Genomic DNA, 26,990 nt, shown 5'->3' with positions numbered 1-26,990 from the left:
GAGTCTTACGAGGCGATTATAAACGCGTGAAAAACGCTTGCGACTCGCCAATCGGCCGTCCCATAAATACGGGTATTGTGAATTAATGAGGAGCTAATGGAGCCCAGGCGACTGCAGAACTTTCTAACCAATTTTTATGGCTGATTCGATAATTTTGTGGCCATTTCGCGCTTCCAATCTTTTGGGTTCTTGAGTGGCCGAGAACCTTAATTTTTTTTCGCTGTGACCGTCGTAGTAATTATGCAATAGCCACAACCAGTTTGTCTCGCTCGACAGTCGACGACGTCGTCATATTCAAATTGACTTTGGGCTGAAGATGCGACCGCCGCTGATTTCAGTCGTCAACGAAACGTGCAAACGCACACAGCCAGCAGGAAATCGACAAAAAAAAAAACAAAATAATTTAAATCGCGAAAATAAAAACCCATATACACGCGTGCAAAATCAAAAGCCATATACACGCGTGCAAAATCGCTGTAAGAATTTGAAATTTGAATTTCAAATGACCTAAGGATCTTGCTCCACTTTTTTGTGTGTGTTTTGTGTTCTATAAAAGAGTGATAGCCGCGAGTTCGCGTGTCAGAACAGATCAAGATGTTGAGGTGGCCAGTGGTTTGCCTGCTGCTCCCACTTTTGGCCACGGCCAAGATCTTCGATCGCTGTGAGTTGGCCCATTTGCTGCAGCATCGTTTTGGTCTTCCTGCCGCCCAAGTGGCCACCTTGGTGTGCATTGCCCAGCATTCGAGTGACTTCAATACGGCTGCCTTTGGCGGTGGCGCAGGATTGGGCGGTGGTTCCCATGGTCTCTTCCAGATCAGCGATGTCTACTGGTGCTCGCCGCCGGGTCAGGGAAAGGGTTGTGGCCTGAGTTGTTCGAGTTTGCGCGACGATGACATTGCCGACGATGTCCTGTGTGTGCGGAAGATCTATGCGGAGCATCAGAGGATCAGTGGCGATGGATTCACCGCCTGGCAGGCTTATGGCGCATATTGCCGACAGGATGCCAGTGCATATGTGGCAGGATGTGGAGGTCCTGGCAGCACCGCCCTTTCCGTAGCTGCAACCTACCAGAAACCGCAACAGGTTCAGGTCCACAGCTATCCAGTGCAGCAATACCATCAGGTGGCTCAAGTGCAGCCCCAGGGAAAAATCTACAGTCGCTGCGAATTGGCCCAGGAATTGTATTACCAACACAAGCTGCCCATGCCGCAGATTCCCACCTGGGTTTGCATAGCCCAGCATGAATCCTCCTTCAACACAGCTGCCGTGGGTCGCCTAAATGCGGATGGCAGTGCGGACCATGGCCTCTTCCAGATCAGCGATCTTTTCTGGTGCACCCATGAGCAGAGGGCTGGAAAAGGATGCCATGCCACGTGCAATCAGTTCCTGGACTCCAGCATAGCCGATGATGTGCAGTGCATTCGACGGATACACCAGGAGCACACTCAGATCTCGGGTGATGGCTTCAATGCCTGGACTGTGTACAAGAGGAACTGCCTAAATCAGCACTACGAACAGGTTGCGGCCTGTTTTGCCAAGCCACCGGCTCATCAGCCTCAGCATCATCCCAATGCCATTGCAGGAGGTCCTGTGAAGTCGAAGGTCAGCTATGCCTATCAATATGGCCAGGTTCAAGTGCATCAGACGCCAGTTGTGAATCCACCTGTTGTGAATCAATATTATCGTCTGCCGCAGCCGACGCCCATTGCAAGTTACCAAACGAATGGGGCTGCCTATTCGGGCAATCCCTTTCTGCGACCACGCCCAGTTAATCCTCCCAGACAGCATCCCAATGCCATTGGCATACCCCTTAAAAACCAATCCCCTGCCAGTCCCTTCTATATTCACAAACAGCAAACACAGTATCAACCACAATATCAGACACACTTACAAACACACTATCAACGCACGGGTAAAGTTTACAATCGCTGCGAGTTAGCCCAAGAGTTGTATTTCTCACACAAGTTTCCCATGCAGGATTTGGCCACCTGGGTGTGCATCGCCGAGCATGAATCCTCATTCAATACGGCAGCGGTGGGTCGTCTGAATGCGGATGGCAGTGCGGATCACGGACTCTTCCAGATCAGCGATCTCTACTGGTGCACACACAATGATGGTGGCGGCAAGGGATGCCACATCGACTGCAATCGCCTGCTGGACTCGGACATCGCGGATGATGTCAAGTGCGTGAGGACCATCCACGAGGAGCACACCAGAATTTCAGGTGATGGATTCACCGCCTGGACTGTCTACAATGGACACTGCAGACAAAAAACAAGAGCCGATATTGCCAGCTGCTTTGATGGTAAAGATTTGCCCGCGGAAGTCGCGAAACCATCGAAGGGTAACGAGTTGGTTAAGAAGACATCTCCACCTCCAAAGGCAAAAATCTACAATCGCTGTGAGCTGGCCAAGGAGCTGTACCATAGACATAAGATGCCCATGAGGGAGATTCCCACTTGGGTGTGCATAGCCGAACATGAATCCTCTTTTAATACAGCAGCTGTGGGAAAACTGAACTCGGATGGCAGTGAGGATCACGGCCTGTTTCAAATCAGCGACATTTACTGGTGCACCCACGATCAGACAAGTGGTAAGGCCTGTCACATTGAATGCGATCGTTTGCTGGATTCAGATATAACCGACGATGTCCAGTGTATACGCACCATCCACGAAGAACACACACGACTCTCGGGAGATGGCTTCAATGCCTGGACTGTCTACAATGGACATTGCAGAAATCAAAACTTGGCCCAATTGAGTGACTGCTTCGATGGAAATGAGATTTCAGAGGCGGATAAGACCAGTCATTATGGTGAAAGGCCCCAGGTTAAGCCTAATCAGCCAGTGCCACAGAAACCACAACACAAGATAGCAACTAGTCAGGAATATGCTGGTAATCCCTTTTTGCAAAACCTTCAAGCTGCCAAGACACCTCAGCCCACCTTAAATACCAATAAACTTACGAATAAAGTATCAGCTCCCAAGGAGCAAAACACAAATAAACTATATGCCACCAATCCATTTTTCAATAGTCAACTTCAGAACAAGCCTTCTCCCATCATAGCAGGATCTGTTTATACTACCCAAAAACCAATCTATGATCACAATCCCTTCCTGAAAGCACCTGTTTCAGTAACGCCATCTGTTAAACCTTTACATGCTTCACAAGAAGCCAAGCCCCATGACAGTATATCCTATGCCCAAAACCCATTCCTCAGTCTACTTGGCAGACCAATTGTACCTGCTCAAGCATCCATCATGCGCCAGCCCAAGCCTCAGCCCAAGCCCTCGAGCCCATCTAAGACCACTCAGCTGGTCAACAGACCCTACGTCAGCAGCGACAGCTTCCGCAATGAGGTGATTAAATTTACGGCCACCTCTGCAGCGGTGGCAACAACAGCAGGCCTTACAAAGCAATCTGTAACAACAACCACTCGAAAACCTCTGCCAGCGACCACAAAAAAACCTGTCTCAACTACGTCCAAAACAACGAGCTTGCCGTTATGGTCATGGCAAACTTCTACGACCGCTAAGCCCACAATAACAGAAAGTGGTAATCACCATTCAACATCAACCACTCGATCGGTGATAACCAATAAGCCGAATACTCGTCCAACCATTGCTGCAGTTTCACGCGCTACTACTCGAGCAACTACCCGGTCAACTAGTGGGCCAGTTAGCACAAAATCTCAACCAGGGATCTACCTAAGCACACCCCCAACAACTCGTCCGACCATTCGATCTATTACCTCAACAACCCGTTCCAGTACTTTCCCTGTATTTACGACTCGTTCAACAACTCGCCCAATATCTACGACTCGAACAACTACTCGACCAACTTCCCGTTCAACTACTCGAGCAACTACTCGCCCAACTACTCGTTCAATTACTCGCCCAACTCCTCGTACAACTACTCTTCTAACTACTCGCTCAACTACTCGCCCAACTACTCGTCTAACTACTCGTCCAACTACTCGTCCAACTACTCGTCCAACTACTCGTCCAACTACTCGTCCAACTGCACACCCAACTTCTCGCCAAACTACTCCACCAACTACTCGCCCAACTACTCGTCCAACCACTCGTCCAACTACTCGCCCAACTACTCGTCCAACCACATCCCCAACTACTTGGCCTTTCACAACAATTCGACCACTTACAACTACTCGATATATTCCAACAACCCACCAATCTGTAATAACACAAACCACTAATCGAAATGCAGCGATATATCTACCAACAAATCATACAATTTCGACAACTCGTTCAACAACTAAGTCTCCATATCACTATGTCTCCATAAATAAACCTACCACACGCTCAACTACAAGCACAACGATTCGTTACGCAACAACAACTCGTCAACCGCCCACGACAAGATCCACCACTCGTTATTCAGCTATAACGGCATCTACCACTCGTCAAGGAAGTACCACACCAAGGCCATACTTATTTACCTCAACAACGAAGACGAGTGTCACCACTAAGGATCCATTTGATCATCCGTTTTTCCAAAAATTCAAGGCTAAGTTTGAGAAAACTACAGCAGCCCAAAATCAAAAAGCTTCCACGACATTAGCTGTTTATCAAAATCAAACTACCATTAGTCCATATTATGCTAAATATCAGGAAAACAAGGCTAAAACAGGAGAAAAAGCTGTTTTTTCTTACGACTTTGGTCAAAAGAGAAACACTACCAGTAGGTCAAAAAGTGCCTTTGATGTATACCTGAATTGGAACAAAAATTAATGGCATTTCCATTAGTGTGACACTTTTGAGACTTGTATATACATATGCGTTATTGATCGATGTAACCAGCACTATGCTAAACATAATGACAGAATACTCATGCATTATTAATCCATAAGCCTTATAAATAGGATTTAGATAATAAAATAAAAATAAAATCCATGCAAATGCCAAATTTACGAACATTAATTCAATTTCAGAGACTGGTTGGCGAGCAAAGCTGGCAACGTGCCGAATGTCGCCAAGTGCGATTGGATCGTGTTCATAAACAGCTTTGATTAATTTGCTAAACCAGGTTTGGGACGAGTCTTGTTAGCACAAAAACCGAGAGATCACAGCCACAAAGCGAAAAAATACGTGTTTTGAATTTTTCCCAAAAGTGTTCCTTCGGCTCATACATACTTATATATTTCGACATATTTGATAAATATATAATAATTTAAGTCGATCTATTTTGCAGAGACGTTTTTAAAACGCCTTAAGGTATGCAATATTTTGTAGTCTTATATCTTCACATTGCGAAGTTTTCATACAGAAACTTTTTTTTGACACCCACCAATCGGTTAATGATTCCATTACTTGTATATTGTTTCGAATTGATTTTATGTAAATCTATATACAAAATTTTTCGCTTTAATTATAAACACATTCTAACATTTTGACAATGGAGTTTTTTACAGTGCACTGCAGTGTAATCAAAACAGAAATGTATTATATTAATTTGATAACCACATTTCACCGAAAAAAAAAACCTAAAAGGTAGTGAAATGCTGTCACCAAATCTTTACGCCTTGATTTGGCTTATCAGCCTCTTTCTGCATTTAATAGAAATTCCAAATTTCAAAGAGAGCAATAAAAAAATTGTTGCTTGAAAGTTACAAAAAAAATTGTTATGCGAAATTCCGATTTAGTTTCTCTGAGCTTGACCCTAAAATACAATAAACCGGTCTTTAAATTTATATATGTATAAACACAATGTTAAAAGGCTTATTTTGGTTCAACTATACACAGAAAGCCTTTTTTTTCTGCATATCAAAAAAATAGCACAAGCGAAATTTCTATAGAACTTTAAAGGACTTTAAAATAAGATCTTACAAAGAAAAACAAGAAACGATTGCGTTCCCAAAAACCAGACATGAACGTTCTTGTCTGATGCACTCTATGCTTTGAATATTAAGCAGTCGAATTTAGAATTGAATATTACCTCTTTTGGTGGTGGGCTATTGATATTCCTTTTAAGCGCGATTCAATTAGAACACAAGTTTGTACGTACCGAGTGTTGACTTCGCAAACTCACAGCTCACAGCAGACTGCTCCCAAAAATGAAATAGAAATAAAATACACATAAAGTAGAGGTCGACATACGCTTTAAGTGCCTTAATTAAAACCAAACCAGGGAGAACGCTACAGTCGAGTTCCCCGATTATCTGATACCCTTTACTTCAGTCAGTAAAAGTGCGAAGGAGAATTTCCACACTGACAGTTTTTGGCCGGTGACGCAAAAAGATTTTTTGAAAATCGAGAGAAGTTTACAAGTTTACAGTTTGTGGGCGTTAAGTTGGGCGTTCTGCAGATCAATAGAAATTTCCAAGACTAATAAAACAAATAATCAAAACATTTTAGAAATGTTTTTGGAGTCTCCAAGCTTAGTCTCAACCTTCTAGCTTTTATAGTTCCTGAGATCTCGACGTTCATACGGACAGACAGACGGACAGAAGTACGGATCGATCCTGATCAAGAATTATATGGTCGGAAACACGTATTTTTGCCTGTTACATACTTTTTAACAAATCTTGTATACCCTTTTACGCAACGAGTAACGTGTATAATAAACTAATCGAATTCGGCTTAGCTCTTCAGTTTCAAATTCGGCTTTGAACCCGAAGCTAAACAAAACACATGTTGTATATATGTACATTTGTATGTTTGTCGTTGCCCACCAAGATTTCTGAGATATACACACACATGTATCTTTTATCTTAAAATTTATACATGTGTCGCTTTTATATACATATATCCTTATAAGGCTTGCCAACTTTGATTTAGGATTACAAATATGTGATATAAATAATGTTGGCTCGTAAATGATTATCAGACAATATTCGAAAGAAATATGTATTATATTTAAACTTCAAAACAAGAAAACATATAAATAATACGCACTTTACGCACGGCGAATATTTCAAAACTATAGTATGCTTATAAGTTATCGATTGAGTAAAACAATCGTTGGCTTATCGATCTCTGCGGGCATCGATAGTATCGAATTGTTAGCACCCATTTTACCAGCTCTAGTTCCCGCCGATCGCAAAATAAACTGTTTGGAATGTTGTGAAAATTATTGTTTATTCCCGCCCTCGTCCCTTTGTGTTTGTGCTGTTTAATGGAGGAGAAGCGCTATCTGAAGCGCAAGGAAAAGGCGCGCAGCGATGGCAATCGAGATCAGGTAGCAGTCAGTTGCAACCAGCTGGGCGACTTCTACAATCAGCAGGGCAAATACACCGATGCGGTCAGGGAATATGTCCAGGAGGCCCAGATATACGCCTCCATGGGCAAGGAGCTGGAGACGGGCAAGGCCAAGAGGATGGTGGGCGAGATGTACACCCTGCTGTGCGACTACGATGCAGCCAAGGATCACATAAACGATTATCTGAGTGAGTTGTTGGTATCACAGGAAAAGAGCCCCTTGTATATCACCCGTATCCTTGTATATCACAGAGATTGCCAAACGCTTGAAGAACCAGGTGGAGGAGCAGCGAGCCTATGCCACTTTGGGACGTGTGCATCTTCTCCACGGTCAGAGCCTGGCGGACAGTTCCGCGTCCGGATCAATGGAGCAACTTAAGCTGGCCGAGAAGAACTTCCTGCGCAGCCTCCTGCTTATCAAAGAGTAGGTTGCCATCATTATGATGAAGAGATAGGCTTGCCTAACACAATTATACAGACTTTCAGGTCAGATTTCGAAGCTGGAGCAGCTGGATATGCAAGCTCGCTGCTACCTGAACATCGGCGTGGTGAAGGAGCACATGGAAGCTTTCCAAGAGTCCATTGACTACATCGACAAAGCCATTAAGATCAGCAAAACACATGAGCTGTGGGACCTGACCCATTTGTGCTACATTTCGATGAGCTTGCTCTACAATTGCAAAAAGAACGACGCAACGGCGGCACTTCGATTTTGCAATATGGCTTTGGAGGTGGCGAAGCGGTTGCCAAACAAGGTCAAGAAAATCTGCGAGACGCTAATCACCAAAGCAGAGATTCTTATCAAGGCGGGAGACTTTGCCAGCGCCAAGCACATACTTACCAAGGCTTACAAGAAAAACACGCCGGATGAGAACGATCGTGCAAATATAGAGAAGCAGCTAAGGATCGTGGTCAAGGTCTGCCAGACGCTAGATGAACTGGTCCTTACGAGTTCCGTAGACTACCCCAAGTTGAAGAGCCTGTACGAGAAACTGGGCGACGGTTGCTGTCACCTGATGAACTACGAGAAAGCTCTAACTTATTACCAAAAAATGTTGGAAAACGCTGAACTCAATCATGAAAGTGGCAAGAGCCTGGTGCCCATCTATGTGAGTCTCTATCAGACGTATCGAGACAACGGGCAGTTGGACAAGGCCTTGGAGTACCTGTGGAAAGAGTTCGAGGTAAACCAAGATACTCCTTCAGAGGCGTTCACCACTCTCTGTACGATTGCCGAGATATGCGAGCAACAGTCACATCCTTTTTGGACTGTGCACGATGTATACCAAAAGGCTCTGCGGCAAGCCGATAAGACTGGGAGCACCTCTGACAAGCTGGTAAAGATTGCTATGGTGAGAATAAGGCGGCTAATGCTGAAGCATAATATGCAAGTTCTTGTTGAAAATCTGGAGGCGGATGCTACAGCCAAAGGCATTGATTTGGATCAGGAAGAAAGCGTGGGCGACGATGATGAAGATTCTGACGGCGGAGGCACTGCCGTGCAACAAAACACTCCCGACTGGGACGATGATTTCGACCTGGCCACCCTCACCGACTCGGATGCCAGTGATCTGGATGAGACTGAGAAACCTCGTCCACAGAGAACCACACGCGGTAATAGAACGCTCGTCATTAAGAAGAACAACAAGGGAGAGACACAGCTGCATCAGGCGTGTATATCGGGTAATCTGGAACTGGTGAGACGTCTAATCGATCAGGGACACACAGTGAATGTGCGGGATCACGCTGGATGGCTGCCATTGCACGAGGCATGCAATCATGGTTTCCGGGAGATTGTGGAGCTGCTCTTGGACAAGGGAGCCGCATCTGCCATTAACGACAAGGGCGGAACCAGTTGTGACGGAATTACTCCTCTTTTTGACGCCTGCTCCAATGGGTTTTTGGATGTGGCTGAACTCCTGCTGGACCGTGGAGCGGATGCCACTGTACGAACAGACTACAATGAGACCTGCATTGCTGGGCTGGACAAGTGGCGGCAGGGAGCGCAGCTGGTGGATGGCGAGCAGGCGCAGTATGCCCAACTACGAGAGCGACTGCTTCGTACGCTCTCCAAGGTGGGCATCTGCAGTGATAAGAATGCCCGTCCTCTAACCAATGCCAATGCAAAAAGAATAAGCAGGGAAGAGCGTGGCAGCCTTTCAGAGGAAGAGGATGAAGAAGAGGCTCTTCACGAGAGCAATAGAAGATCTTTAAGTCACAACCGTTCAGGAAGTGAGTATGGAGCCAAGAAATCCAGCAGCTCAACCCAACCAAGTGCCAGCAAGGAATACCGAAGTGTTATGGCGCAGCTAAAAAGACCCAACCGCTCTAACGATGATCCTCCCAGCACCAGCACTTTTAACAAGCAGAAACGGAATGCCTTCCTAAGCGAAGATGAGGTGGATGCGGATAACTGGCTTATTGATGATGTGGGCCCGGAACGCAAACGCAAGCGTATTAACTCTGGAGATTTAAGTAGGCGTACCTCTAAGGAGAACTTTCAAGACTCCGCCTTGTCTTTGCCGGCAAACTGGGACGATGATCTGCTGCAGGCCACTCCTGAGCCGGAATACTCGCAGCGTCAGAAACAAATGCGTAAACTTACCCTTTCCCGCTCCTCCAGCATGAGCAGCAACCATAGCAGTTCCGCTGCGCCAAGTAGGAAAAAGCATCAAGCCACTTTGTTGGACAGTGGTTTCAGTCGGTTCCGGAGCGAAAGTCCTTTGGGCAGTGAGTCCTCGCAGGATGGCACCACCTCGGTGATCAGCGTGCGCACCATAGAACCCGATTCCACCACAGGCACCATTCAAGTGCTCATCTCACCGGCAAAATCGTCGCCCATTAAGGTGCAAACTACTCCTGTTATAGCCACAACTGTGTCATTTAAAGTCAAAATCCAGGATGAGCTGTTGCTTGTGCCTATCGAACGGAAAAAACTGCAGGATATTAATATTCGTTGGCTTGCTGAGGAAGCAGGAAGGCGTTATAACAAGTTAGTAATACATATACATCTCCTAATGCAAATTGATTTCAATAATAATTTGCAGGCTGACGGGCTTAACACCTCTCCTACGACTGAAGACTGCCGATGGATTTGCCTATGAGGAAACCGATGCGGTTAGTGTAGCCCTTGAGCAAAACATGCTAATGGCAACTATTCTGGACTGGAAAATATCACCGCTTTCACAGCGATATGAAGAGATGTGCCTTCAAGTGCAGAAGGGTAAGAATACATTGCTTTGACTCCTTTTCCTATATTCCTCGAGTACTAATAGCAATGTCTTTGCAGCTGTGGACAACAAAGTCAAGGTGTTGTTGGAGCGTTCGCAAAGCACTAATATGCTAGAGCTCTCGGGCTTATGGATGCGGGCTGAAAAAACAGAACCCATATTCAAAGCACTTCTCCATCAAGCTCGTCTCACCGTTTTGGATCTTTCGCGCAACTTTATTGGCAACGAGGGATGTCAGCAGTTAGCAAAGTCACTGCCCACATTACTTCAGCTCAAGGCACTGCGATTAGAATGCAATGCGATTGGATCCCATGGATTGGAGGCTTTGCTATGCGGTCATGGCATGGATAAACTGGAGCTCTTGGAAGAGCTCAACTTAAATCAGAACCCATTGGGCAATGCGAGCGTTAGGATTCTTAGCAGATATTGTGCCAGCGCCGCTGGTCAAGCTTTGACTTCTCTTCAAATTGCCCAATGTGAACTGACGGAACTGCAGGATTTTGACCTGGGATTCAATAAGTTGACGCGATTTGATATCAGCTTTAATCAACTCACCCAGCAGAGCGTGCGTCGGCTAACGGATCAGCTTAATAGCTGCCGGCTGGAGCAATTGAATCTCAGTTATGTGCGTTGGCCCCTGGACGAGGCCAGTGGATTTGCATTGGGCGAACGCCTTGTTGCTCTCTTCGAAGGTGGCACCTGCGAACGATTTATACGAGTGGAGCTCGCTGGCTGCGGCTTGAGCGATGCTCATATGTACAATATTAGCCAGCATTTGGCCAAAGCCAAGCAACTACAGTGGTTGGATATCAGTGATAATAGCAATTTAAGTGGAACTACTCTTGGATACATATTAGATGAACTACCTCAATTACGCGGTCTGTTGGCTGTTAATTGTAGCAAACTTCTGGATGACATTCGCCTTCAAAAACTCGAACAACTGAAGCAGCTGCCCAGGCGCTTAGAATTAACAGTTGATGAGCAAGTGTTCTCCATGGCAGGAGCCTTGGAAACACTTCAGTCCATTTGGCAGCTGCAGTTTGGAGACAAGGCAAAAATGCTGACGACATCGAGTAGCCGGAAAAGTGGAAGACGGTACAAAGGTCTACTTAAACTACTCGCTGATGGAAGCGATGCGGAATAGTGAAGTCTCATCATGTGTAAACCATTTCATTCTGTTGTATGTCCCAGAGCACTTTTTTATTGTTTGACAATTAAATAGCAAATCTAAGTACACCTCTTATCGTTCAGTTGATAGCAGAACAGAACAACGATTTCTTGAACCTAAGTAGGACAGACACTCAGCCCCCACAGGGCTTATCTTATCAATGGATGATAGCTGGCGAAATAATTTGCGATGGTCTAGACTCTATGCCCTGGGAGGTAAGTGAGGGCAAGATTGGAGAAACTTGAATCGGCAAACATACTAACGTACTGACTGTTTGCCTATTTCTTCATTCCTTCTATACACTTGAGGTTTTCGACATTTCTTGGAAATTACCAAGTACCATTCCCTTGAGTGATAAATTACATTCAGTCATTCATATTTTCTTGTAATTATTTACTTATTGTACTTTATTAATCGGATTTGTGAATGTGTCTACAATGAGCATGACGACGGATGAGGTAAATGGAGATGCGGAATCCTAGTTAAAACTGACTTAGGCCTGACCCTTAGCTGCCTCGTACATGTTTCGGGAAATGATGAGGCGCTGGATCTGAGAAGTACCTTCGTAGATCTGGTAGATCTTGGCATCACGCATCAGCTTCTCCACGGGATACTCGCTGTTGAAGCCGTTGCCTCCAAAGATCTGGACGGCATCGGAGGCAATCTTGTTGGCCACATCGGCGGCATGGCACTTGGCAATGGAGGCATAGTAGCTGTTACGACGTCCCTGGTCGATTTCCCAGGCAGAAAGACGCCACGCCAGACGGGATGTCTCCACACCGATGGCCATATCAGCCAGCATGAACTGCACAGCCTGGTGGTAAGCGATGGGCACGCCAAAGGTCTTGCGTTCCAGCGCGTATTTCAGAGCCTCATCCAAGCAACGCTGGGCCAAGCCCACAGCTCCGGCGGCCACTGGAGGACGCGTCTTATCGAAAGTGCCCATGGCAATTTTGAAACCGGCTCCCTCGCCAATCAGCACATTCTCCTTGGGCACGCGCACATCCTCGAAGGTGATGCCACGCGTGTCGGAGGCGCGCTGTCCCATGTTCAACTCCTTGCGACCGGGCGTCAGTCCGGGAGTGTCCCGCTCCACAATGAACCCGGTGAAGGCCTTGCTGGGCGGGCACTTGGGATCCGGATTGGTGCGGGCCAGCACAAAGTACCAGTTGGCCACGCCGCCGTTGGTGATCCACATCTTCTGGCCGTTGATGATGTACTCATCGCCCTTCTTCTCGGCGCGTGTCTTGATGCCGGATACATCGGATCCTGCTCCGGGCTCCGTAACACCATAGGCGGCCACCAGTGGCTCCTCAAGCAGACGGCCCAGGTACTTTTTCTTCTGTTCCTTGTTACCGGACAGGATCACAGGAGTTTGCTGTGGAAAAACGTAGGGCTTGGATCATCTTGCCGTGAATGCTTGCCACTTGTAACTTACGCCCAGACCACTGGCCTCCAAGGCGGTCATGATGCCGGTGCAGCCGTAGGCCAACTCTTCGGCCGACAAGCAGGTGGTGAACACATCGAGATCCAGGCCACCAATGTCCGCGGGAATGTGGTTGTTCATCAGACCCAGTTCCCAGGCCTTCTTGATGATGGGCCACGGGTACTCGCCGCTCTTGTCGTATTGGGCAGCGACTGGGATGATCTCCTCGCGGGTGAACTTACGGGCCAGTTCCTGCAGCTGCAGCTGATCCTCGGTGAGTGCAAAGGAGGTGCCATTGGGCGACACGTGCGACACGGCGGCGTAGGCGCGACTTTGGGACACCAACTGGCGCAGGGCGGGCGCAGCGAGCTGGAGTTTCGAATTATAAATAACACTAGTTAAAATGTTTAATTCAAAAACTGTGTTGGCTGCCTAACAAACACTATTATTTTACATGCCTGTAGATCTGCTGTTACATTTCAATTCAAATGATAAACAAGTATCTGAATTTATTATGAAAATGTAGAAATGCTCGGATTAACAACCCACTAAAGTTGACCATGAAGTAATCTCAACGCTCAGCCACAATAAATTGGACCAACTACGTGTGTATTTAATTAATACAACATCATTATCAGCATAGACAATTATTGTTTCCATTTTTATAGGGAACCATGGATGTTTGAGGTTCATAATCCATAATCATATTCCAAAGATTACGAATATGTCTGCCAATAAAGTTTGCGTTCCAATTTAAATAGAGTGAGTGCACAATAAGCCGCCATTAGACGCCGCTAATAATACTTTCTCGGGGGGGCAAAGTACAGATGATTGCTACCAGATAGGCGGCAGCAACAAAATTGTTTTCGAAAACGGAACCCACTCGAATAAACATATGTATGTATGATTGTAGGTATGTACGAACCTAAACGCGAACGATCAACAGTTGCTGTCGTCACTAGAGTGATAGAACTTTAAACTTTCGGATAGGATATGTCTGAGCTATGTATATGTTAATTTCACTTTCGCTGCGTTGTAAATCAACTAATATGCTCACCTTGTTGAGGAACGCCATCTGAATATGGGTTTATTTTCGTATTTTCCTGAGTTTTAACTAGGTCGCCTTGCTAACTCGTCGCTGGCTGGCAGCGAAATGATCCAAACGAGTTGGCGATGCGCCGGTATAGCGATGAAATATATATGTATGTGCATATGTACATTTGTACATTTGTTCATCGCGATACAGCAGCAGCGACGCTTGGACATTGGACTTTGTTGCGCTGGCAGTCGCAAAAGCTACAGAATCGTGGTGACGAACGAACTACAAACATATGTACCTATATGCAGGAGGTGGAGATAAGGGAAGATTTCGCTGACATTTGTATGCGCTGTTGGTGGAACTTTTCCAGAGCTTCTGGAAGAGTTCACAAATTTGTTTTACCTTGGCTTAGCCATAAAATAATGTAAATACATACTAAATCTGATTTTTAGTCGCCCTGTTTTAACACCACACATGTATTTTACGCTATTTTATTAAAATTGTATAAAACATAAATAAATTGTATTGTAAAATATTTTTAAATTACCTAATGCCCATTATATTGTCAAGTACAAGCATATATACATATATGAAGAGACACACCCCCTTTTTGATTAAACCGATGTACCACGCGTGATACCCTATGAAATAAGCTCAATAAAACATAGCTTCAACGTAATCTTGAACAAACTACGTAAGGTGAAAGCTTTCAGTTCACAGCGTAACGCATGGCTTTTGGGCAATAGGTAGAAAAACTTACAATCGGGTATATTAGGCTTGCAAATGTTCGTTAGCATAGGTCAAGTAAGGTAATCAGTGAAAATTAATTTTAAATATAAATATACTACATTTGGTACTCCATTAGTTCAACCAAATTAAATAAAATATTCTTTTATTATTAAACTTCAATAAAAATTCAATAAAATATTATTTTTAATTACAAAAGTTTTTGAATATTAAAGAAAAAATAAATTTATAATTGATATTGCTGACTTGTATCACTTTAACTTCGATATTTTTCTTTTTAATTTAGACAAAAAAAAAATTTAAGCAAATTGACAGGATAGTGTCTAGTCGTTAGTCTTCGCTGCCACCTGTTAGGTCCTTAAAAGTCGGAGCATACTTTCCCGCTTGACACAAATAGGCGAAACATGTTCCTCTGGCTGCGCGTTAAAAATAACAGAGTGCAGCCCCGCCTCCAAGCGACAAGCGACCAAAAATCTCCAGCGAAACGAATTGAAAGTCCGTGACACAGTTGACAGGCAGATATAAAAAACAGAGCACTACGTGGCGCGGCACGAAGACATCATTAAATCAGCATCCGCAGCCATCCAAAGTCGTAATCAGCCGTTGGAGCGAGTGGGATCTCTTATCAGCCAGGCCAGGCGCATAAAACTGGGTCCGGTTAAAGCTCTTCCGCCAGGACGAGGACGAGCACACAGCCGAACTGCTGCCGAAGTGGTTCGGGTGGTGCGAGTCAGGCGGGTGGAAAGTCCTGTGGCGTCTATGGCCCAACTGGGATAGCTGCTCCTAGTCAGTCATTTGACATTGCTCCTGCGAGAAGGTTGTCCACGGTCCGAGCCCAAATCCTCCGTCGCCCACAACAAGTCCGCAAGTCAGCCGTAGTGTGTGTGTGTTTACTTGTGTTACCCACTCCCACTTTTGGGATACATATAAAAGTGCCACCCCTGCCATCACCCCACCCACAAAAAAAAAAAAAAAAAGTGAAGTGAAAAGTGGAGAAGTGGAGTGAAATTTAAAACAAGTGTTACCTAAGTACAAGCCGCAAAAAAACCACAACAAAAAGGGAGCAGTAGTAGTTGAAGGTTGCGGCAAAATGGCCCAGTTTGTGACCCACATCCAGCCCACGCTGATGGAGGCGTCCCAAGGTCATGTGCCCCACCACCACGGACATCAGGTGGGTGTGCAGCACTCGTCGCATCTGCCCCACAGTGGCCACAACATGCCCTCGCCGCCCACCCACAATCACCACCATGGCCACGGACATGGCCATCATGCCACCAGCGGTGCTCATCATGGAGGAGCAGCTGGCCACTCGCAGAAGCAGTCAGCACATCATACCACCACCACCGGCCACGCCTCCAAGGGACAACACCACAGTCCGCCCTCGAGGATACATTCACCGCCGCCAGAGCACCATGTGGATCATGTGGGACACTACGAGTACTTCCAGCATCAGCACGAGCAGATCTTCCACCATGAAGGAGCGAATGGTGGTGCCGGCCACAAGCAGCAGACCCACCACCATCCCAACAAGCACGAGCACTGCCCCACAGGACACCAGAGTGCGGTGAGTGGTCCTCCCAGGGTTACATCACTGGATGGGGATCTGGGGAATGGGTTGGTCCCCTTAATATAGATAGTCACGTGATCAGACCGCCAAGGGTCGAAGTTAGAGGTCGCACCCAGTTGGCAAAGGAGTGGGTTGAAGTCCATAAAGTTTAAAGGACTTCTCTTTCGATATTCGTGTTTTTCCACTTAATGTTTGAAGCTTTAAATCATCCAAAGTTGGGTATGTATCTTTTAGGTTATAAATAGGCCTGGCATATCCTTTTTTTTCATCTTATGTGTTCAGTATCAACTTGTTAAAGTAACTTATGTTTCCAACTCAATTTGATGTCAAAGGACTTCTACTTTTTCTATAGGATGTAGCATCCTTCCTAGTGTCCCTTAACTACGAATTGAACTCATAACTTTCGGGATACAACAACGTCTAATCATGTTAACCTCCTGTCAACTCGGTCAACTTGGCAATGATAACAAAAAGTTGAATGCCTTATGAATCATCGTAGAAAGTGACAATGAATCACAACTTTACGGCCATAATCGCGGCCACATCTTTGAGCAGAGAGTGTAACACATCCCATGCCATCCCAGCAGTGACGCAATAGTAATCCTTGGACCGACTGTGTCCAATGCCAAGTGAGTCATCGGCAAGTGCGCTTCCGTTGTCCTTGCGGAAGCATTAACAACTCCTACTGGCGCCTGGCATCTCCGGGCCATCAAATCTTGGGGCTCCCATGACGCTGGCAATCCTGAGGTCGTCAGCCAATCACCCAAAAAGCTCTTTTGCACAATCTTCTCGGCTTGTTTGGCCTTTATAAATAGCCAACTGGCTGAATGTTTTAGCTAAACGTTCTCTCTTTACGCCACTCTTTAGTTTGGCATAGAGTCCGATGTGTGGTCTCTGTTCTCGTGGGTCTATTATATTCCTATCTGTTCTGGGGTCTCTGCTTCTCTAAAGCGACGAGGCGCATTCGAAAATAATTCAGAAAACGACTCAAATCGCTCGGTGCGGCTGACGCGTGAGGCCCTCTAGACAATATTTAGATATATACGCGTATATATATATTTCAATCTATTGGCCCCCGACAAGGTTGAATACCTGGGGGTATTCTGGGCAAATGGAGACGCTGAAGAAACGCTTCCCATCGCTGCAGAGTTTGGGCGTAAGTTTCGGTGGAACCTCTAATTTCAATTTATGTAATGCACGTGGAGAGCTTCCCCAAAAACGAAAAAAACAGAGTGTAACAAAGCCCACAAAGCATCTGTTTTGGGTTGCCCTAAAAATACAAATAAATTGGCCAGCGAATCGTGCGGGAAATATCTTCTTGTTTTTTTTTTTTTTATAATTCTGTGCGTGTGCCGTTTAAATATTTTCGCCATATTTTGTCCCTCGGGTGCAGTGAACCGAACGCGGTGAAAATGTTTCCATTTTCTGCTCCCATTCCACCAGCAAATTTCCCGCGATATGACGACTTTGGCGTGCTCAATTTGCGTTGCGTTTTTTTGGGTCGTCAGAATTATGGGCAATCAGCTCATCTAGGTGGTAATTTACTTAAGGCATTGCCCCAAAACATTCCATCCACGGTGTTTCATTTTTTTTATTTTTAAGGGGCTGCGGGGAGGGTCATTCAAATATCATATTGCTGGCGACAAGCCCCCGCGACATCGATGCTAGCACAAATATTAACTTAAATACAGGGAGGTTTCAGGTACCTTTTTATAGAACCGACGTGTTGATACTCTATGGGTCAAACCAGATTAGGAGTATTTCAAGTTAATAGTAGTCACTGCTTAAAATTCGCCTGTTTACTAGAATATTCCATAAACATTTATTGAATGAGCAATATGAAAGTTTTTAGCTGCAAGGTGAGCAGCATATTTATCATAGATGTTTATAAACAATCGTGTTTGCTTCAAGACTTTTGGCCTAAATATGAAAATTTTGATATACTCGCTATATAAACTTGATGAATTTGAAAGATTTCTTTAAAATTAGCAATAAGCTGAACCAAAACAAGAAAATCGTTCCGCACTTCCCTTGGGTTTATTGCAATCGAAAATAGACTAAGCAAAGCAAAATGTAATTAAAAACCTATCAATTGCATGCTAACAGAAGACTGCTTTGAATTAATAATGAAGTCATACACAAATGACAGTGGGCACCGACTTAGAAAGGGTACAAACATTTCCAAAGAGCCACAGGACATGCAAAAAGGCCATTTGCTTTGGGCCAACACTGACCAACTCGAAGGGATTTTGGTTCTTTAAAGTGCGAAGGGAAAACCCCTTTCGGCTGTTCAAAAGCAAAACAAACAGGGTATTGTTTATACAAGCGATAGGGGGAAGCTCTTTAATTAAATTCAAAATGTGTGTGGCACCTTGCCGGTGGTTTTAGCCTACCCTTTTAGCCCATTTAATTACCTGCAACGTGATTCACGCACACTCATTCCTTTATTTACTGCACAATTTGTCCCGGTCACGATGCAATTTGAAATGCAATTTTATGCAACCGCTCGTAGGGGTGGATTTCGATGGCAGCCGGGTTTTCCTCCTCCTTGGCAGAGGGTGAGTTTCCCATCTAAGAAACAGAATTAATGGCACTGCGTTTGCCTTACTTGGCACAACGTGACCGGGAATGCATACTCATTCGATCGGGATTTTCGACCTTTGAATGCGGTGGCCAAAAGAGGGTGGGTTTTGGGGTGTGATTTTCGAATTAGAAGAATGTCGAAACGGGAAGTAAACAACATCCAGTTGCGAGGTGCGTCTGCGCAAAAGTTAATCCCCAGCTGGAAGGAACAATCCACCCATCCATTCGGACCATCCAGTCATCATCCATCAGCCGTCAACCAACTGTGGATTGTGTGCACTCGGCCGAGCCTTTCTTTGCTCTCGGTCAACAGAGTTCCGGGTCGAGAGATGATAATCTAGGGGTAGGACTTCTATTCTCTTTTTTTTTGTGTACTTAGGTAATTAGTATAATGTGCCAACTGAAACAGTCGGTGAAATTAAATGTCTCGGATTTTATTGCGCACTGACGGGGAGATTAATGTGGGCTTTGTTAGGATAGTTATAGTTACACCCTGAGTAGGTTGTTCGCAAGTAAATATTTGTAATGCTAGTGGGTATGAGTTGGATGGGATTCTTATTGGTGTGGAATTTGATATATGGTAAGGTATGATACGAGGGTATTCTAGGCACACAAGGAAGTTGTGAAATGTGAGAGTTTACTTATAAGAAATTCGAGTGCTTTCACAATTTTACATTGCTCACACTTACATTTGAAGAAAAGGGGGATGGAAAAGTGTGTAGGAAAGACTTTGTCATTGTTCTTCATATTTCGATTATTGCGATTAGATCTAAATACATGCTTAAGCATAACCAAATTTTTGTTCATAAATTAATTTAAAACCATTAATTTTTTTGACAATGGCCCCCTAAAGGTCTCGATTTCCTTTAAAACACGTGCTAGCGTCTATATGAAAACGTCAACAATAACAAAGGGCACGTGTCGCATGGAAGGAAGACCCTTCGGTTGTGGGCCCTGCCCCTTTTTGTTGCTTCCGGTGGCACTTCCATTCGAAGTCCCGGTTCCAGAGGGCGAACCACCCTTGGAATACGAAGGGTGGACCTTCCAATTGGAACGGTCGAGTGCGCAGGTCCTTCGAAGTCCTGCCAGTTGAAGTTTCAACCACTCGGGCAGGACTTGTCGCATCCAGTCTGGAGTTGAACATCGAAGAAAACGGCAGCAAAACCGAAAACTGCTCCTCGAGAACCGTGAACTTTTTGAAGGGACTGTGTGAGAGCAGCCAGGAATCCAATCAGACACACAAACACACAAAGACATTTACACACATACACTGACACTGACACGCACACAACCGAATCGGTCGCCTGTACGAACACACCCTCTCGCACACACATGCACTCGTGTACATATAGCTTACATAAAGTCTAAGGAAAAATCGATAGGAGTGCATTAATAATTCAGCGAAAATAGAAGAGGAAAAGGTCTCGAGCAAAAATCTTCAAGTAGTTCGAGTTTTCCGCTTTGTCTAACGGTGAAGAAAAGTTCCAAGTCGCGTGAAAAATATGACTAATCTGCAGTGACGACACACGCCGCTTACACAATTTCTCTACACCAATTAATCGCTGAAATCAATCCAAGACGGGCATTTTCCCACTGGCAATTGTGAAAAAATGGTCACCGAAAATGGAGCTCAGGTAAAATGAAATTTTCATCATGCTTTTCACATTGTGGGGTGTACTTTTCGGGGCCAACGTGTGGAGATTCTGGGGAGCAGCCATGATGGCGTCCATTTTGCGGATTATCGATTTTTCGTTGTCTGGCTGAAAAAGTGCAGCGAATTTGGGGAAAAGTCTCGTGAAAAACTCTATATCGGAGTTGCATGGAAAAAACGCTCTTTTTATGCGAAACTTAAGGGTAGTAACCCTTTTGTCGTAGTTGTCAATCAGGTTTATTGATTTTTCACTGCATTAAAATCGCCCATTTAATTAATGGGCGTTGCAGGCAATTCTGATTTTAGCCTTAATGATCCAAAAATAACTATTGTACTGTACTGTAATGGGAATTTCAACCAGATGGTGGCTCTCAGTGGCCCAACCACTGTCCTTTTTTTAATCGGAACTGGGTGTGGTGCGTGCGTGTATTACTAGCTGTGGCAGCAGAGTAAGGTAATCGAGATTTAGGTTAAACCTAATGATGACATGCGACACTCGGGCCAAGATGGAGGGGAAAAAAAAATCCATAATACATGACTCACTTTTTCATCTGGTTGCACCAAGAGATTGTTTGTTGCTCCTGCTAAAGCACAGCCACTTGGACTTCGATTAGGGCCGATGCTTGTTGCCAAGTACCAACTTGGCCACACAAGTTCAAAGCAAGCCCACTTCAAGGCGAAACTCCTTTGGTCGAGCACTCAATTTGGCCCTCGTTATACAATGACGAGAACGGGGAGCGAGGCCGAGCCCAAGAACCTTTGAACTTTCGGAACACGTCTGGGAATCACCTCGCCCTACAGGCAGAAAAAAAGTATGCGTTGCTTATCAATATGACCTCATTTTACAAAGAAAAAATCAAACCACTTTGAGAACTAAAAAACTTGTAAACAACATTTGGAATGCTTATTGTTTTACTATTAATAAAAAAAATTTTCTAAGAAATATAGGAAATTGATTTTAAAGGTGACTTTAATGTCACATATTGTTAATTCAAAATTACAAAGTTCTTTGATGCTAAAATTGGTATATCACATGAATGTCCTGTAATAACAATATCTTTTAATGGCCAACAAATTGCGAAGTATTACTGGTAATAATATTTGCCTGTGCAGCCAAGCAAACAGACTTCAGGAAGTAGACGGAGCAAACAAGTTCCTTTTCAATTCGTATGTATGCCCAGGGCATGTGAAATGAGTTTTCCTTTTTGGCCGCTTGTGTATATCCTTCACACACTTCCTTGTTTGTCATGGGGGGGGGGGGGGGGGGGCGGTGGGTGGATGGTTTTTGCGGGTGGGTGGTGCATTGGACTGGGTGGTTGTGGAGGAGAGTTAATGCTCAGGAAGCGGGTCTGCCGGGTGTCTGAGTTGCGGTCACTCTCCAGCAATTTTTCGCTCACTTCCAGTGCGAAAATTCGTTCGCTTTGCCGACTTCCAGTTGCAGTTTGAAAACGCGACATGACGTCATTTTCGAACTCGAAAATCCTGAAGGCAATGGTGGGGGTTGGGGGGGCGGTAGAAAAACATAAACAAAAACCACCATCGACAGCTGAGCTCCGGCGAGTGGGTGGTTGGTTTTTTCACTTCAGTGGGTGGGCGTTGGCCATTAGACCGAATTACACCGAACACCTGCTCCAAAAGCCGGAAAAACGCGGCTGACCCCTCACCTTGACCCCTGCAAATCGAACTTGCAACGAGCAGGTGCATAATAATAGCCATTTGTAACTTTTCCACTGCTGAACGGACACCAAACTTGGAGTTGCGCAACCTAGCAACATTCGAAAAAACTTTAACCCCCACTTTTTTTTCTTGGTAACCACCCACACAGCAGGTGATGAATACGCAACTAGCACGCAACTAAGCGAAAAGTACATGTTAAGTTTTCCGGAGCAGCGGAAACTTGGCGAAGATCTATGGCATTACGGTTGATAAGGTGTCAGGCAATTACTTCTGCGTGACCTTTGCCTCATTTGAAAACTGTGCAATATTTTACAGCCGTGTATTTGGCCATTTGCATAATAGTGACTTTAACTTATTCTGATAGGAGAAGAGCAATAAAGAAGAATACAATTCTCATTAAGTAAGAACTTACTTACTTAAGCGAACTAACTTGTTTGGAAACAACTTGTTTGAGAGATAACCTTATGAATTTATAATTACCCAAAACTTATTTTATCTTATAACTCTTTATTTTCTAGGGCGATGGAAACACTTCCTTTCTGCGCGCCGCTCGTGCCGGAAATCTGGAGCGCGTGCTCGAGCATTTGAAGAACAACATTGACATAAACACCAGCAATGCGGTAAGAACTTAAGGAATATCTTTTCAAGTCTTATTCCTAGCTGATTCCATGACTTATTTTCTAGAATGGCTTGAATGCCCTGCACCTGGCCTCCAAGGATGGCCACATCCACGTCGTCTCGGAACTCCTTCGTCGGGGAGCGATTGTGGACAGTGCCACCAAGAAGGGAAACACTGCCCTGCACATCGCCTCATTGGCTGGACAGGAGGAGGTGGTGAAGCTACTGCTGGAGCACAATGCCTCCGTGAATGTGCAATCCCAGAATGGTTTCACTCCACTCTACATGGCCGCGCAGGAGAACCACGATGCGGTGGTGCGTCTGCTTCTGTCCAACGGAGCCAACCAGAGTCTGGCCACCGAGGATGGCTTCACCCCACTGGCGGTGGCCATGCAGCAGGGCCATGACAAAGTGGTAGCCGTCCTCCTCGAGAGTGATACTCGTGGCAAGGTCAGGCTGCCAGCACTGCACATTGCCGCCAAAAAGGACGACGTCAAGGCAGCGACTCTGCTTCTCGATGTATGTACAGATTTCTATATCTCTAGAGAAGTGTATTTAACCTAAATCCTTCATCTGCCTTTCAGAATGACCACAATCCGGACGTGACTTCCAAGTCGGGCTTCACCCCGCTGCACATTGCTTCCCACTATGGTAACCAGAACATCGCCAACCTGCTCATCCAGAAGGGCGCCGATGTCAACTACTCGGCCAAGCACAACATCAGTCCGCTGCATGTGGCCGCCAAGTGGGGCAAGACCAACATGGTGTCCCTGCTCCTGGAGAAAGGTGGCAACATCGAGGCCAAGACCCGTGACGGACTCACTCCGCTCCATTGCGCCGCTCGCTCCGGTCACGAGCAAGTGGTGGACATGCTACTCGAACGTGGAGCTCCCATCTCGGCCAAGACCAAAAATGGCTTGGCACCCCTCCATATGGCCGCCCAGGGTGAGCATGTGGATGCTGCCCGCATCCTACTGTACCATCGTGCACCCGTTGATGAGGTGACAGTGGACTATCTGACTGCCCTTCATGTGGCCGCCCACTGTGGTCATGTTAGGGTGGCCAAGTTGCTACTGGATCGAAATGCCGATGCCAATGCAAGGGCATTGAATGGATTCACACCACTGCACATTGCGTGCAAGAAGAACCGCTTGAAGGTGGTGGAGCTGCTGTTGCGACATGGTGCCAGCATTAGTGCCACCACAGAGAGTGGACTTACGCCGCTCCATGTGGCCGCCTTCATGGGCTGCATGAACATTGTCATCTATCTGCTGCAGCACGACGCCAGTCCCGATGTGCCCACTGTGCGCGGCGAGACGCCACTCCATCTGGCCGCCAGAGCCAACCAGGTGAGTTGAGTGTCAATAATTGGGGGGAATCAGATTGCACAACTAGCTCAAGACCTTCGGCACACTATGAAAAGTAGTTATAAAGTTCCATGAAGTAGTTAGATAACTTTCCCTGTGGTTCAACCTTTCCCATTCCAGACCGACATCATTCGCATCCTGCTGCGCAATGGCGCCCAGGTGGACGCACGTGCTCGGGAGCAACAGACGCCGCTGCACATCGCCTCGCGTCTGGGAAATGTGGACATCGTGATGCTTCTGCTGCAACATGGCGCCCAGGTGGACGCCACCACCAAGGACATGTACACGGCACTGCACATCGCAGCCAAGGAGGGCCAGGATGAGGTAAAAGATCTGATTGCGAAAAAGATCACCGACCACATCGACACCGTTTACCTGATGCAACTGTTTTGGATACGCCATCAGGAGTTTTTCATTTGATTTTAAGTTTTTCCCATTGATTTTTGAGTTTTTGTACTCGAATCGGTATTATGAGTTGTTTTTTTTTTTTTTAACTCTTGTGTTGTTGTCGCCATTTGCCGTTTTGTTTTCGAATAAATGTTGCAAGTCTTTTTTTTATGTATTTTGGTATTATGATTTTTTGAGAACCATTTTGGACGTCTGATTTTTGGCACGTAGTCTTGAGGGTGTATTATTTATGTGACTTTTTGTAACTTTCTATAGGTGGCCGCTGTGCTAATTGAGAACGGCGCCGCCTTGGATGCCGCCACCAAGAAGGGATTCACGCCACTTCACTTGACGGCCAAGTATGGACACATTAAGGTGGCCCAGCTGCTGCTCCAAAAGGAAGCGGATGTGGATGCGCAGGGCAAGAACGGTGTCACTCCATTGCATGTGGCTTGCCACTACAACAACCAGCAGGTTGCCCTGTTGCTGCTGGAGAAGGGAGCCAGTCCACATGCCACGGCCAAGAATGGACATACTCCGCTGCATATTGCCGCCAGAAAGAACCAGATGGACATAGCTACTACTCTATTGGAATATGGCGCTTTGGCCAATGCCGAGAGCAAGGCTGGATTCACTCCACTGCATTTGAGCAGCCAGGAGGGTCATGCCGAGATCTCCAATCTGCTGATCGAGCACAAGGCCGCCGTCAATCATCCGGCCAAGAATGGTCTAACGCCCATGCATCTGTGCGCCCAGGAGGATAATGTGAATGTGGCCGAGATTCTGGAGAAGAACGGCGCCAACATCGACATGGCCACCAAGGCTGGCTATACCCCATTGCATGTGGCCTCGCATTTTGGCCAGGCCAACATGGTGCGTTTCTTGCTGCAGAATGGCGCAAACGTGGATGCGGCCACCTCCATTGGCTACACTCCGCTCCATCAGACGGCCCAGCAGGGTCATTGCCATATTGTGAATCTCCTGCTGGAGCACAAGGCCAATGCCAATGCCCAAACGGTCAATGGACAAACGCCATTGCATATTGCCCGCAAACTGGGCTACATAAGTGTCCTGGACTCGTTGAAAACCATCACCAAGGAGGATGAGGCAGCTGCTGCTCCGGCCCAAACCGAGGAGAAGTACCGCGTGGTGGCGCCCGAGGCCATGCACGAGTCCTTCATGTCCGACTCCGAGGAAGAGGGCGGTACGTATACTCATTAGTAAACACCTGAACACGTAACAATAAGCCACAAGGTCACAAGATCACTGCCCAGCTAGTCAGCCAGCACACCAGACACTGAGCACAATCCCCATAGTCACATATAGTCTTACGATAGTCCTAAGTGAATCCCCCCGCTCTTTCATGTGTGTGTGTGCCAGGTGACACTAACTGGCAACTGGACGCTGGCTACGAGTACGGCTTTGGCCCAATCTATCTGCCGTACTACCAGGGCGACAGGCACTATGTCTCCAGTAAGTGCCCAGGGCCACTTGGACGTTCCCTTATCAGTATATCCGTATACTTGTATACTCGTATTCGTATTCCTAACTTAAGTGCTGGCCGTTATCAAGTGCACTAATTGGCTGCGATTGGATTGGATTATGATTGGCTTGTTAAATTGTCTCTAAAAGTTGGCACTTTATATGGGGCTGAAATGTATAAATGTACACAATTTCTTGACGTTGTAATTGGGCAAAGGTATACAGACAGACCCCCAACATCTAAATCCTAGATCTTCTATGAATTCAGTTAAATGATATGGCCAAAAAATAGGTAAACTGAAACTTATTTTATTATTGTGTCCCCTTTTTTATTGGCAATAGATTTATAATTTTTGTCAACTTTTGATACGGAAATGGATTTTCAATCTGTTTTGGGAAACCTTGACTTGGTTGTCAGACTTTGGGCTAAAAAGAACAAAAATATAATTTGCTTTTAATCGCGGCATGAACAAGTGTATTCTACTGTGTCTGTATTTATACCATCACTATTATCGTATCCATGTAATATGCTCCTATATAATGGTCATGCTAGCTTTATATCACCCCTAAATATATATATATATATATCTATTATATACCGATTACAAAGTAAAGCATGTAAAACTAACGAAATTTTGTGACTAAAATCAAACTCATTTGCATTCTTCTACTTTCAATGCACCGCGCTCTCATCTGCAATTCAACAAATGCCAACCAATCAACCAACAACTCCAACACTTTAACAACAACAACAACAAAATACAACAACAATAACCAATGACACCAAACAACAAATAATAATATGAACAACAACTACAACGCTATATGGC

At 45.6% G+C, this 26,990-nt stretch overlaps 5 protein-coding genes across 33 annotated transcripts in view; 3 read left to right on the top strand and 2 right to left on the bottom strand.

Annotated features, from left to right (window-relative positions):
- LOC6533362 (multiple epidermal growth factor-like domains protein 6) overlaps positions 1–6,054 on the bottom strand; it is a 34,842-nt gene extending 28,788 nt beyond the window's left edge. The window contains exon 1 of one of the 2 annotated variants that reach the window (XM_039373709.2): positions 6,026–6,054. The gene's annotated coding sequence lies outside the window, so the exon portion shown is untranslated. The other variant, XM_039373708.2, reaches the window with a different exon arrangement.
- LOC6533358 lies at positions 351–4,927 on the top strand. 2 transcript variants are annotated; one of them, XM_015194461.3, is made up of 2 exons: positions 410–1,912; positions 1,978–2,194. In XM_015194461.3, the coding sequence occupies exons 1-2, from the start codon at positions 595–597 to the stop codon at positions 2,010–2,012; spliced, it is 1,353 nt and encodes a 450-aa protein (XP_015049947.1). In that variant the 5' UTR covers positions 410–594; the 3' UTR covers positions 2,013–2,194. The 2 variants fall into 2 exon arrangements, with proteins under 2 accessions (XP_015049945.1, XP_015049947.1); XM_015194459.3 differs by having other exon boundaries at positions 351–4,927.
- Positions 6,055–7,015: 961 nt separating the features above from the next.
- On the top strand, positions 7,016–11,684 carry LOC6533357 (tonsoku-like protein). Its single transcript, XM_002094046.4, has 5 exons — positions 7,016–7,406; positions 7,471–7,642; positions 7,697–10,210; positions 10,266–10,441; positions 10,508–11,684. Exons 1-5 carry the CDS (start codon positions 7,136–7,138, stop codon positions 11,590–11,592), a joined length of 4,218 nt encoding a protein of 1,405 aa, XP_002094082.1. The 5' UTR covers positions 7,016–7,135; the 3' UTR covers positions 11,593–11,684.
- Positions 11,685–11,994: 310 nt separating this feature from the next.
- Positions 11,995–14,254, bottom strand: LOC6533356 (probable medium-chain specific acyl-CoA dehydrogenase, mitochondrial). Its single transcript, XM_002094045.4, has 3 exons — positions 14,100–14,254; positions 13,055–13,411; positions 11,995–12,994 (listed from the first exon to the last, which is right to left on the bottom strand). Exons 1-3 carry the CDS (start codon positions 14,115–14,117, stop codon positions 12,110–12,112), a joined length of 1,260 nt encoding a protein of 419 aa, XP_002094081.1. The 5' UTR covers positions 14,118–14,254; the 3' UTR covers positions 11,995–12,109.
- Positions 14,255–15,636: 1,382 nt separating this feature from the next.
- Positions 15,637–26,990, top strand: part of LOC6533354 (ankyrin-3) — a 60,156-nt gene continuing 48,802 nt past the window's right edge. For 5 of the 27 annotated variants that reach the window (XM_039373673.1, XM_039373672.1, XM_039373678.1 and 2 more), the window contains exons 1-7: positions 15,648–16,392; positions 22,825–22,926; positions 22,991–23,443; positions 23,509–24,273; positions 24,412–24,615; positions 24,955–25,882; positions 26,059–26,151. In XM_039373673.1, the coding sequence (XP_039229607.1) occupies positions 15,919–16,392; positions 22,825–22,926; positions 22,991–23,443; positions 23,509–24,273; positions 24,412–24,615; positions 24,955–25,882; positions 26,059–26,151 (3,019 nt within the window). In that variant the 5' untranslated portion in view covers positions 15,648–15,918. Of the gene's footprint in view, positions 16,393–17,408; positions 17,552–20,093; positions 20,613–22,824; positions 22,927–22,990; positions 23,444–23,508; positions 24,274–24,411; positions 24,616–24,954; positions 25,883–26,058; positions 26,152–26,990 lie in introns of those variants that run through there. The other 22 variants (XM_015194451.2, XM_015194444.2, XM_015194454.2 and 19 more) reach the window with 15 other exon arrangements.

The sequence above is a fragment of the Drosophila yakuba genome, chromosome 3L (genome assembly GCF_016746365.2).
Source record: "Drosophila yakuba strain Tai18E2 chromosome 3L, Prin_Dyak_Tai18E2_2.1, whole genome shotgun sequence".
NCBI classification, from domain to species: domain Eukaryota; kingdom Metazoa; phylum Arthropoda; class Insecta; order Diptera; family Drosophilidae; genus Drosophila; species Drosophila yakuba.
The sequence above is the reverse complement of the archived record's forward strand: the minus strand, read 5'-3'. Positions and strand labels throughout refer to the sequence as shown.